This window comes from Symphalangus syndactylus, chromosome 9 (assembly GCF_028878055.3).
Source record: "Symphalangus syndactylus isolate Jambi chromosome 9, NHGRI_mSymSyn1-v2.1_pri, whole genome shotgun sequence".
In the NCBI taxonomy this organism is placed as follows: Eukaryota; Metazoa; Chordata; class Mammalia; order Primates; family Hylobatidae; genus Symphalangus; species Symphalangus syndactylus.
Genome location: NC_072431.2, coordinates 122,347,535 through 122,361,528, shown reverse-complemented (window position 1 = coordinate 122,361,528; position 13,994 = coordinate 122,347,535). Strand labels below are relative to the sequence as shown.

Genomic DNA, 13,994 nt, shown 5'->3' with positions numbered 1-13,994 from the left:
TCTACTTTTAGACTTTTTATGTATATTATTTTTCTCTGAAATATTTTTTCCACAATGAATAGAATATATAGCCAAGGCACTTATGATCTCAGAAGACACTGCAGTTTATTAGCATACTTAGTTCTGTCGCTGTGTAGAATTTTACCTTCTTTTACCATCTGTCCTTTATTCAACAGATATATTATTGCATTTTTGAATGTATTCATCTGCACTGCCTTAGAATTATCTAGAAATTAAGTACTTTATATTTATTTTGTCCTTGTGCTAAATGTAATTTTTATTTCATAAGTTAGAAATGATAATAAAGTATAGTAGATTATGGTTTTGGATTCTTAAAAGAATAAACTCTTCCCTTTAGGTCATTGAGTTGGAAAATCGGCTGAAATCTTTTGAGAAAAGGTCGAGAAAATTAAAAGAAGGGAATAAAAAATTAATGAAAGAAAATGATTTTCTGAAATCCCTCTTAAAACAGCAACAAGAAGATACAGAGACCAGAGAAAAAGAGCTAGAACAGATAATAAAGGGGAGTAAAGATGTAGAAAAAGAGAATACTCAACTTCAAGTAAAAATCAGTGAGCTGGAGAGAGAAGTCACTTCCCTGAGGAGACAAGTGGCAGAAGCTAATGCACTGAGAAATGAAAATGAAGAGCTGATCAACCCAATGGAGAAATCACACCAGTCAGCAGACAAAGCTAAATCCGAGATGGCCACCACGGAAGTGAGATCTGGACGATATGATTGTAAGACAACTATGACCAAGGTTAAATTTAAAGCCGCCAAGAAAAATTGCTCCGTGGGTCGTCACCACACTGTTCTCAATCACTCCATCAAGGTTATGAGCAATGTGTTTGAGAACCTCAGCAAGGACGGCTGGGAGGATGTGAGTGAAAGCAGGTAAGGCTCTCATTAACTTAGCTCTGTGGTGGGGACACTGTGCATATGTAAAGCACTAGCAAATGGAGATTGAATTTCAACTACTGTCGATTTGGTATTCAGAAAAAATACTGTCAGATCCTTTGAAATATCTTGGGAGGTCTTGTTCTGAGCTTATTGACTGAAATTTGCATGCAAAATTAGCCACAACTGCATGAGTATTTGAATAGGTGCCAGGAAACCCAAAAGAAAGCAATGCTTGATTTCTTCCAGTGATGCTATTTTCATGCAGTCATGAGGCTTGAAATTGACAGTTTGGCAGGTTGATTTAATTTGCTGGCCCTTTGCATATTCACCACTGACAGCTAAGGATTCCCAGGCAAGCCTACTAAGTCGGTTTAGTTATCTTGTGACATGCCAACCTGGGAGGAGAAACAATTTTCCCCCTTAATTTAGTTAGATAAATTTTGAATGACCCATTTCAGCTTGTTACCAGATGTCTACAAGCTGTTTAACATCCTTTAAATTAAGAACCATCTTCACTAATTATTTTATGTATGTATTATGCAAAGTCATTGTATTAACTTTAATTGAATGGTGGTTAAAAATTAGTTCTTTAAAGTTATAGCTCTAAAGATTCCTAGTCTTAAGATATGTACCCCTAGTGAACAGCAACAGGAGGATACTAAAAATCTATAATGCTTCTTTCTCTTACCCCTGGCTATACATTCATGTATACACTTGAAACACATCAGTAAAACTGTCAGAGGCATGTGAACCAGAGCAACTCCATCTTAAATAGGAGCTGGGTAAAATGAGGCTGGAACCTACTGGGCTGCATTTCCAGATGGTTAAGGCATTCTAAGTCACAGGATGAGATGGGAGGTCAGCACAAAACGAAGGTCATGAAGACCTTGCTGATAAAACAGGTTACGGTAGAGGAGCTGGCCAAAACCCACCAAAACCAAGGTGGCCACAAAAGTGATCTCTGGTTGTCTTCACTACTACGCTCGCACCAGCGCCATGACAGTTTACAAATACCATGGCAACATCAGCAAGTTACCCTATGTGGTCTAAAAAGGGGAAGCATGAATGATACACCCCTAGGTTAGCATATTGTCAAGAAATAACCATAAAAATGGGCAACCAGCACCCCTCGGGGGTACTCTGTCTATGGAGTAGCCATTCTTTTATTCCTTTACTTTCTTAAAAAACTTGCTTTCCCTTTGCACTGTGGACTCGCCCTGAATTCTTTCTTGTGCGAGGTCCAAGAACCCTCTCTTGGGGTCTGGATCAGGACCCTTTCTTGTAACAAAACCACAAAGACAAATGAATGATAGAACACCTCTTTTTTACATCTAGACAGTAGGGAAGTTCAGTGTTGCCATAATTGCTAACAAATTCCCCAATTTGCCATAATTTAAAAAATTCTGCCTTGTTTTATAATGACGTATGTCCTTGATTTTCCCTAGTTTTTTTATTTTGTTTTGTTTTTAAATCCCTCATAGTGATTGTGTTTTAGATTTGGGATGCTTCCGGATACTTTTCCTAATCACAGACATAGAACTGAAAATTACCTTAAAATGTGGTCCCCAAACTTGTTTGCATATTAGAAGCACCTGGAGGTTTTATAAAAATTCCAAAGGTTAGGTCACACCCGAGGCGAATTAAATTATAACTTTTGGAGTGGGATACAGGCCTAAGTATTTTTTCAAGTTTCCCTGTTGAATCCAATGTGCAGACAAGTTTGAAAAACACTGTTTTTAAACATCATCTACTCAAGCCCCTTGTCCTCAGGTAGTTAAAGAAAGTCAAAAAACATATTCATGAAGGAAATGCCGAAGGACCAAATCCTCATTCCCATTTCGGTGTTACTGAGGTTCTTCTTTCCTTCTCTCATTAGCAATTAGAGGTAAAAACTTACTTCACACCCACTAAGCATTATCTTCATATCTTATTATTCCTCTATATCTTCAAGGAAATTCTAGTGCTAGCTACTAATTCTATCTTAACCACTTGGTACTACCATAGTATTCAAAATAAAGTGGTGCCATTTACTTATGTGCAAATATGTATGTATGAATAAATAAGCAATAGGTAATTCACTAATATACTCTTTTAATTTTATCATACTAGTGTTACCAGAAAGAGGTCCCAATTCAGACCCCAAGAGAGGGTTCTTGGATCTCACGCAAGAAAGAATTTGAGGCAAGTCCACAGAGTAAAGTGAAAGCAAATTTATTAAGAAAGTAAAGGAATAAAAGAATGGCTACTCCATAGGCAGAGCAGCCCTGAAGGGCTGCGGTTGCCCATTTTTATGGTTATTTCCTGACTATATGCTAAACAAGGAGTGGATTATTCATGCCTCCCCTTTTTAGACCATATAGGGTAACTTCCTGACGTTGCCATGGCATTGGTAAACTGTCATGGCACTGGTGGGAGAATAGCAGCGAGGATGACCAGAGGTCTCTCTGATCACTGTCTTGGTTTTGGTGGGTTTTCACTGGCTTCTTTACTGCAGGCTGTTTCATCAGCAAGGTCTTTATGACCCGTATCTTGTGCCAACCTGCTATCTCATCCTGTGACTTAGATTTCCTAACTTACTGGGAATGCCTCACGGCAGATCTGAGCCCTATTTTACCCAGCCCCTATTCAAGATGGAGTTGCTCTGTTTCAAACACCTCTGACGTTAATGCATGTGCACAAGGTCACATACTTTGAGAGACATATCATACAATATCTCTTAAAATATAGGATTGTCATTTGTGTTATTTAGCTGTAAAACTCAATTTTACACTGTGATTAGTGTTACATTTCCTGCCTGACAGAATACCTTCAAGCGTCACTCAGCTGCAAAGAATTCTCAAACGGCTAGAAATTCTTGCAATAGAGCTTTAGGGACTTCAGAAGATTCTTTCTTTTAGATTTTTGTAGACAAAAATATAAGAGTTACTTGGATATTGAAAAAAATAGAACTTAGTATGTATATATATAATTTTGTATATATAAAATACTGTATTGTATGATTATCAGCTTATCAGTATTTATTTCCCATAGTTGAATAGTATTTACAAGAGCATGCCTTTTTCAGTGATGGGTTTTATCAGGAGGAGTTGTTTATATCTTCAAGAAGAAAAATACAATTTCAGTATTCCAAGCAAATTAAAGAAAGAGAAGTGAAGTTTGTAGTGTTATTGAATAAAAGGGGCTCGTTGCCTTATGCTAGAAGTCAATACTATGACACTGGGTTTTTGAGAAAAGAAAAGCTTTATATTGCAAGTTGACTCACAAGGAGACAGGAGTGTCAAGCTCAAATCTGTCTCCCAGGCTGGCTTCAAAGCAGTATTTTTAGAAAGTGAGGGGGGAGGGGCAATTCTGAGATTAATAGGTGATTGGTGAAAGGAAAGGGGAGATCTGCAAAGTCCCTGAGTGGTTATCTCTTCATGCTATCATAAGTTGCATGTGCAATTCTGGGATAGTATGAAACATGCAGTAGAATTTCAGGCTGTGACATCAGTAAGCTCGTTCTGTGCAGACTCCAGTCAGCCACATTGGTTCCAACTGATTTCAGCGAGTTCTTTTACCTCATAAGCAGAGGGCATTTCATTAAGTTGTTTCTTTTTTATTTGCTGCCTGCAAACTCAAGAATTTCTGTTTATCATTGGTTTCTTTAACTCCTTGAGGCATGGTTTCAGAAGCAGAGAAATAAGAATGTATTGAGGAGATTATAAAGGGTTGCAAAATGTGCCATACCAAAATAAGCAATTTTGGCATAAGAATTATTTCAAACTGAAGCCAGTTCAGAAAAAGCAATTACAAGAAAAGCTCTCTTATCTCCTGCTAAAAGCAGTACATACATTTACAAAGGTATTCCTTCTTCCCTCTCTGCCAAAAAGGGATAAAAGCTAATCACTGGAGACAACTTGAGTCCCTAATGAGCCTGGAGATAGCACCAGAGGAAGCTACGTTAACACATTTTATCAACTAGCCTTCATCTACCATTAATTTTCCACATATTTGCCTTCCTACAATTTGCTGCCCCTTGGGACGCAAGACCTTTCCTTTCCCTTATCACTTCTTTAAATAGTTGTTGTTCTTTGCTGAAGATGCTATATAAACTGGAGTTCTAAGCCACCTCTTTGAGCCACTCACTTCCACATAGTCCCATGTATTATATGTGTGATACACGTTAATAAACTTACTCGTTTTTCACTTGTTAATCTGTCTTTTGTTACAGGGGTCTCAAATGAGAACTTAGAGGGAAAATCATTTTTTTCCATCCCTACAGTCATACTTTCTACATCTATTTTCTCTTATCATTAAGTTATTTATTTAATTGCCTGGTCACATTTCCCAAACACAGCATAAACTTTCATGATTCTGTGTGTTGAGCCTGTCTGACTTCATGTCTGTCCCTACTAGTGCATTTTTTTCTCATTCAAAATTATTTTACAAGGAACTGATGCTCTTTGACTTTTCTTCTTCTTTTTGCTTCAGGAATATGGTGTTTTGATCCCTTTAAAGTTTTCAACCTTAGTGCTAAAGCCCTTTCCATCTTCCTTCCATTTTATAAAGCAGCATATTCACTCACATTACCACCTTTTGTAAACAGATGATAACAACTGATGGGGTTCAGGACATACTCCTCCCAAAATATAGTTGAAGGAATTTGAAAAATGGCAGATGCTAGAATGACTCTGTGACCTTCTCCCCTGAAACAGATTATAAGATCCTCACATGAGAGGTGGCTTCCTTATACCAGAGGAAAGGAACGTCCTTATCTCAAAAGACAGAGGAACACCAAGATGAATCTGAATGAACAGCTACACTAAGTGTCCCCCAGTTTACTATGCTTAGCTCATACTCTTTTGTCTTACCACATTTTTCCCATGACTTTCTATTTTTCATCAAACCTCGCATGTAACCATTTCTTCAGGTCCTCGTTTCCTTATGAAGGCTCCCTTGTCGTGTAAAACTTATATTAAATAAATTTGTTTGGTTTTCTTTTGTTAATCTGCATTTTTTACAGTGTCTCAGCCAAGAACATAAGTTAGATAAAAGAAACATGTTTTTTCTCCCCAACAGAACTCTACCATTATTTATTTATTTATTTATTTATTTTGAGATGGAGTCGTACCCTGTCACCCAGGCTGGAGTGCAATGGCGTGGTGTCGGCTCACTGCCATGTCCACCTCCCGGGTTCAAGCGATTCTTCTGCCTCAGCCTCCCGAGTAGCTGGGATTACAGGCGCACACCACAATGCCCGGCTAATTTTTTGTATCTTTAGTAGAGATGAGGTTTCACCATGTTGGCCAGGCTGGTCTCGAACTCCTGACCTTGTGATCTGCCTGCCTCGGCCTCCCAAAGTGCTGGGATTACAGGCGTGAGCCACTGTGCCTGGCCAACTCTACCATTATTTAGAGTATATGTTAGGGATTAGGAACATGGAATCTGTTACCAAACTGCTTTTATTCAAATCCTAACTCTCATCCTCTAGCTGTGTGACCATAGGCATGCTATTTGACCTGTCTATGCTTCAATTTCATTATCCATAAAACAGGCATAATGATAGGATCATATTCATAGATACGTTGTGAGAAAGAAATAGGATAGAACTTGAAATAGCACCTAAAACATATTCAGTACTCTATGTTTAGTATTATTACGAGGAATCATTTTCTTTGGCTATCTGAAACAACCCTTACCCCATCCTCAGCATATTTGTATGTATGTGTGAAATGTATATGTTAATTCATTCATTCATTCCCAATTGTGGTCAAGAATATGAAAAATTCTGCAATCAAACAGTGTAGTCTCACATAACAAAGATTTATTTTTCAAACTGTGAGTACAGGTCTTTTTTAGGCCTGCATTTTGTTGCTGTTTATAGATTCCACACACGAAGGTTCCATGAACATCTCTTCATAAACTTGTTTCAGCTAAAATTATTTGTTTTTCAAGCTTATTTTAATTCTACCTAGATTTTTTTCAGTAGAGTTAGTAGAACCATTAGTTTTATGATTGCAAAGATATTTAATCTTGGACATTTTTATACTGCTATTTTTTAATGACCTATACATTTCATTTGATCTTCACTGAAGTCCTGATTATTCTGTGTTCTCCACTAAAAATTGATCAAAAATAGGTTTGTCTGTACTTCCTGAAAATAGCAATCTTGCTTTAGGTTCCTAGCATTTTATTCCTAGGTTACTGTAGATCTAGGTTCCATATAACTTTGCATACTGTTAGTCTCTTGACACAGTATCTTAGGATAAAGTAGTGGAGTTCCTTTCATGTTGTTAAGTTTTTGATGGAGGACCAGACTATATACGTAGCAGACTGTGAAGAATAAGCGAACAAATACATTTCTTGAATCATTAAACAATATTCATTGTCTGACTACCTAATATAGTATGGTACATTAAAGCAAAATCCATATAGAGATTTTTTTTTTTAATGACGTGGAGTCATGCTCTGTTTCCCAGGCTGGAGTGCTGTGGCACATTCATGGCTCACTACATCCTCGACTTCCTGAGCTCGAGCTACCTTCTACCTCAGTCTCCTTAGGAGCTGAGACTATAGCACGTGCTACCATGCCTGGCTAATTTTTCAAATTTTTTGTAGAGATGAGATCTTGCTACATTGCCTAGGCTGGTTTTGAACTTCTGGTCTCAAGTGATTCTCCTGCCTTGGCCTCAGAAAGTATTTGGATTACAGGTGCAAGCCACTGTGCTTGGCCTAGATTAGAGGTTTAATGAAACAATGAAAATTTTAAAAGTATTACAAGAAATTACAAGATTACTTGTTTATTACTCTGGAGCATCTCTAGGAAGTATACTTAAGCAAGAGATGAAAATACAGAGCCAGATATGAAAAAGCGTTAATAGAACTTGAAACATCTATATAATAACAGATATATAAAAAGAGTTAAAAGTCAAATGACTAACCAGGAAAAGGTATTTACAACACATACAGAAGGTCAAGGACTAATATCCAGAAGATTTAAAGATCATCTACAAATTATATAAAAAGACACATCAATAGAAAATGGGCAGTGCTATGGACAGGAAATAGTAATGGCTTGAGGAGATGACTCAGTGAACCAAAGATTATGAATATGTCTGTAGCAGACAGAGATGGTATGTGGAATGCCTGACAAGCATGACAAGAACCACATATAGACACCTAAGGCTATGAGATTTCTGTTGACAACTGTTTTCTATTCAAAAAGCTAGTACTACTGGGGAGAGGCTGCAGCAATGGCAGGTATTTTATTTCCACAAATCCCCCATCAAAATAAACAAAACAAATAGGAAGGCATAGCCAAAATCTCAAGGACAGCATCTACAATAGAATTAGTGACAAACCCAAAATATGAACAGGTAGGGACAGCCATCAACAGCTGTATGACTTACACTGTATCAAGACAGAGAAAATTGGTGTCCGGAGAAAAGAAAAATGTAGTTCTTCTATGAGCTATCTATACCAAAGGACCAGAACTTCCCCACTGAACTAAGTCCCACATGGAGGGGATGACACTGTGAAAAGAAACTGAGTTATAGGGACAGTAGCCCCCTCTGTTGGTTAATTTTATGTGTCAACTTGTTACGTGTTTTTGGATGAGATTAACATTTAGATCAGTGAGCTTTGGATAAAGCACATTGTCCTCCAGAATGGAGATAAACCTCATCTAGTCTGTTGAAGGCCTGAATAGAATATAAAGAATGGCACCCGTGAGCAAGAGGGAATTCTCCAGAAAAGTGCCTTCAGATTTAATCTGCACCGTCAGCTCTCCTGGGTCTCTAGCCTGCCAGACTTCACACTAGAACTAGAAAATTGACTTTCCTGGGTTTCCACCTGCTGGCATTTGGACTGAAACTACACCATTAGTTCTCCTGAGTCTCTAGCCTACTGGGCCATACTGTAGATTTGGACTTCCTAGCCTCCACAATCACATGAACCAATTCCTAAAGATATATACATATATGCATACGTGCATACGTCCTGTTGGTTCCATTTCTCCAAAAACCCTGACTAATCCACCTCTCTACTTCCCATTCCCACTCCAAAAAAAGTAGTGAAGATTGAGATCAATGTTGAGGGAGTGCATCAAAGGAGGCATTTTTCAGTATATCAAAAACTTGGAAGGAAAATTTGGAAGATTGGTGGCAGGGAGGTCTGTGGGGAGGTTGGCGGATGGACCTTTTGGAAGAGATACACACAAAGCCCATTCTGTGAACAAAATGACCCATTGTATGGATCTTGCCTATTTCACAGCTATCTGAGGGCTTGCTTAGTGGGTTCATGAACAAAGTGGCTATGGCAACAGGTATAGCTTCTACACGGCACTGGTGTCCTGCCACTAATCTTCCAATTTTTCCTTGCAAGCTTTTGAACAAAATTGACTTTCCTTCACCAAAACTTGTCTGGTGACTGGGCTACTGGCACTGTTGAATATTCAGCCTGTTCACAAAAAAGGCCAATTGCAAATCCCAAAAAAAAAGCTTCATTCTCCAGAGGAAACCAACCAGTCTCTTAGTGTCAAGTTGATTACAGTAGGCCTCTTCCATCATGGAGGAGGCATCAATTTTTTTTTTTTTTACAATAGTTTTAAGTATTTTAGGTATGGTTTTTGTCTATTGTATTTTTACCAATATTACCATTCTTTTTTTTTTTTTTTTTTTTTTGAGTCGGAGTCTTGCTCTGTCACCCAGGCTGGAGTGCAGTGGCGCAGTCTCGGCTCACTGCAAACTCCGCCTCCCGGGTTCACGCCATTCTCCTGCCTCAGCCTCTCGGAGTAGCTGGGACTACAGGCGCCCGCCACCACGCCCGGCTAATTTTTTGTATTTTTAGTAGAGACGGGGTTTCACTGTGGTCTCGATCTCCTGACCTCGTGATCCACCCGCCTCGGCCTCCCAAAGTGCTGGGATTACAAGCGTGAGCCACCGCGCCCGGCCTACCATTCTTAGATTTACAAAATGACTTATATATCCCTATGATATTGCAGAAAACTGCCTCCTTGGATGCACTTGCTCAACCTTGATCTCAACCTTGGGAGTAGGACTGGGAGGTAGGGAGGTGGCCTAGTCAGGGTTTTCCCAGAGAAACAGACTGAAAGACACATTTTCTTCTTAGTTTAAGAGAGTCTCGCTCTGTTACCCAGACTGGAGTGCAGTGGTGTGATCCTGCCTCACTGCAACCTCTGCTTCCCGGGTTCAAGCGATTCTTGTGCTTCAGCCTCCCAAGTAGCTGGGGCTAGAGGTGTGTGCCACCACGCCCGGCTAATTTTTGTATTTTTCATAGAGATGGGGTTTCACTATTTTGGCCAGACTTGTCATAAACTCCTGACCTCAGGTGATTCACCTGCCTCAGCCTCCCAAAGTGCTGGAATTACAGGTATGAGCCACCAAGCCCAGCTAAAAGACACAGTTTATGGCAAGGAATATATGACAATGCTCTGTGTCTTCAAATTCACTGGTATTACCATATTTTTCATTATTCACAGGCAACTGGCTGTATAGGACAGTAGATGATCAGTAGGCTCCGTTATGGCACCAGCTTGAAGACAATATTGAAGTTAGGGTATATGCCTTAAACTGAGAGTTTATTATTTTATCTCCAAGAATGCATAGGTCCAGGAATAAAGTATTTTAGGTTGGAGTGGCCGCTGTAATTATTTAAACAAATCACCCACTGGAGGAGTTTTTGTTTCTCATTAGTATGATCTTGAGCTAGGGGATTTGAGAGTCCTGATGCCCAAGGTAGGAAAATTCTCTGAGGGAACACAATTATTGTCTGTAGAGGTAGACGCTGAGATTGTACCCTGGCCATTTTGGATTCCCCGTACTGAACTAAAAAGCGTCAAAAGGAGTTACGGTATTAGCCAGAGCAATTATCCCAATTATTGAGGTAAAATTAGGAGGACCATGTTTGGAAACCAGAGAATTCATTATATATCTGTTAGTACTTCTTTACCTAGTAGTCCTCCATATTTGCTGTCCTTGGCAGTGAAATTTTAAAAAGTTGTGTACAATCTTTGTTTCAAATTCCATTCATCCCTTCATCATCCCTCTGAAATAATTTTTTTTTTTTTTTTTTTGACACAGAGTCTTGCTCTGTCTCCCAGGCTGGAGTACGATGGTACGATCTTGGCTTACTGCAGGCTCCGCCTCCTGGGCTCAAACGGTTCTCCTGCCTCAGCCTCCTGAGTAGCTGGGAGTACAGGTGTGCGCCACCACCCCAGGCTAATTTTTGTATTTTTAGTAGAAATGGGGTTTCACCACGTTAGCGAGGCTGGTCTCGAACTCCTGATGTCAGGCAGTCTGCCCACCTCGGCCTCCCAAAGTGCTGGGATTACAGATGTGAGCCACCGTGCCCAGCCTAAAACAATTATTTTGAGGGTTACTACCACTTTGCCGAATTCAGAGGCTGATTCTCAGTCCCCACCTTATTTGACCTCTCAGCAGCATTTGACACAGTTGATTTCTACCTCTTGTTATTATAGTTTGCCACACCATACTCTTTATTTTCTTCTCACTGATATTTAACCTCAGTGTCATTTATTAGTTTTGTGACATTCCCTCTCAGTCTCTCACTTTTTAAGAGCTTCAGTCATTGGACATTGTCTTCAGTCGTTGGACATTTTGTGTTGCTATAACAACACACAAAAAAATACCACAGACTGAATAACTTATAATGAAAGGAAATTTATTTCTTACAGTTCTGGAAGCTGAGAAGTCCCAGGTTGAGAACGCCACATTTGGTGAGGGTCTTCTGGCTGTGTCATCATGGCCGAAGGTGGAAGGGCAAGGAGCCTGATAGAGCAAGAGAGGGCCAAATTTGCTTTTAAACAAGCCTGTTCTTATAACAAACTCACCCCCATGATAACATTAAATCATTCATGAGGCCTCGTGATCTAATCACCTCTTATTAGATTCCACCTCCCAACACTGTTGCATTGAGGATTATGTTTCCAAGATGTGAACTTTGGAGGACACATTAAAAGCTACACTCATTGTTTTGTGATCTCATAGTATTTATTAACATCATTGTTACCACCTATATTCCAGCCACCCCAAAATGTATGTATCCATTCTAGAGCTCACTTCTGAATTTTATTTTATTTTATTATTATTATTTTTTTAGGTGGAGTTTTGCTCTTGTTGCCCTGGCTGGAGTGCAATGGCGCGATCTCAACTCACTGCAACCTCTGTCCCCTGGGTTCAAGCGATTCTCCAGAGTAGCTGGGTTTACAGGCATGCGCCGCCACACCCAGCTAATTTTGTATTTTTAGAAGAGATGGGGTTTCTCCATGTTGGTCAGGCTCTGAATTTTAGACATGTAAAGTTAACTGTCAACTTACCATCATACTTGGATATCAAATAGCCTAATACAATCTCCTGGGCTTTACCCCACCAAGTCTGTTTCAGCTGCTGTCTTCCTCTTTCTCACTAATGATAATTCTATCTTTACAGTTGCACTGACCAAAAGCTTGATACCATCTTTGATTCCAGTCTTTCTGTCAGTCATTACATCTACTCTGTCAGGAAATCTTGGTGGATTTCTTTAGAAAAATATCCAGAAGTTGACCATTTCTTATCACTTTTCTTTGTCATCACTCTTATATCTATCATCAGTTGCCTGGAATATGAAAAGAACTTTCCTAACCACCCTCCCTGCTTTCAACCTTGTCTTTAGTCCATATTTACTGTGTTCTACCCACACTGGACTGATTGTTGCTCCCTGAAAGCAGGAACTTCTAACTTAGGGATTTTAGTTTGATGATGTCTTCTGCCTGGAATGTATTTAGCCAGATATCTAAAATAACCAACTCCCTCTCCTCTAAGTTTTGCTTCAGTATTACTAATGATCAATCTATTTCAGATTTCAGCCTGCCACCATTTTACCTCCCATAATTTGGATTCCTTCCTCTTATCTTGCTCATTTTTTCCCCAGTGGCCTTTAATAATTTATAACATACTATATCATATTTCAAATTTATTGTGCTTATTGTTTTCTTCGTGGATAGACTGTAAATTTATTCATGGATAGACTGTAAAGAATTTGTTCATCAATTCTTTCACATGCATAGGGCATAGTAGCCATTCAATAAATGTTTTTTGAATAATGAATGAATAAAGAATTATAAAGAGAAGGAAGCACTCTGCCCCATCACTAAGACACATCCCCCTCCTTCTGCCCCTGCCCACCCCCCACCAAGGGCTCTCCAATCAAATCTTAAACAGTTTGTTTTGAGAGTGTCTTATTATGAAATATGCTGCTTTTTATGACACTTTTCATACTATTTTGGCCATTACATATTGAATTTCTGCTAAGTTTTGGCCAAACAAAAAAGAGGAATAGAACATAAAAAGAGGTAAACAATTATAGTAGAACACATAAGCAAATAGATTATAGTATTCTGATTCAGAAATAATGAATTCTAGGATACTGAAATAACTTGCAGATTTGATCAATTGCTGTTGGTATTTTGAAGGAGAACCCAAATGGTATGAGAATATGGGAAACAGAAAAGTGTAGTTGTGATATTAAAAACACAAAGAAGGGTAATTCTATAGTTGGTGTTTTTGAAATAAATCCTAAATAAGGTTCTAGGACATTATAAAAGAATACTTTGTGGATGTTTCTTAGTAGTGATTTCTCAAAGCCAGTATGGGTTCTTCAAGGGAAATTCTTATCAGACTAACCAGTAACCTTTTAAAATAGAATTACACTAAATACAGAACATCTGAATTCTATCAAAGCGTGTTTATCAAACTGTGATTAACATGATGTTGAAAGGGATGTAAAATACGTCACACAATAGAATCAAGATCCCCAAAGATCTCAATAGACTGGGGATATAGTTACACAAATGCCTACAGTATAGTTTATTTGGCTATAAAATACCAGTTGCACTGTGCAATGGGAGAAATATGTGGCTTTAATAGTTGTCTGGGTGGTTTTGTTAAATCTTATTTGAAATACTTTAGGTGGTTTTGTTAAATCTTACTTGAGTCTGTAGTATGATGTACACGCCAGAGAAGCTTACACACTTTTAGTCTGCATCTACCAAGAGTTTTACTCAGTACCTCTCATAGTGTCCCAGGAAGATGAAACTG

General features: G+C 38.8%; 1 protein-coding gene across 6 annotated transcripts in view; it reads left to right on the top strand.

Annotated features, from left to right (window-relative positions):
* CNTLN (centlein) overlaps window positions 1–13,994 on the top strand; it is a 369,272-nt gene that overhangs the window by 257,937 nt on the left and 97,341 nt on the right. For all 6 annotated transcript variants that reach the window (XM_055294179.2, XM_055294183.2, XM_063609088.1 and 3 more), the window contains one exon: window positions 359–894. In XM_055294179.2, coding sequence (XP_055150154.1) covers window positions 359–894 — 536 coding nt within the window. The remainder of the gene's footprint in view (window positions 1–358; window positions 895–13,994) is intronic.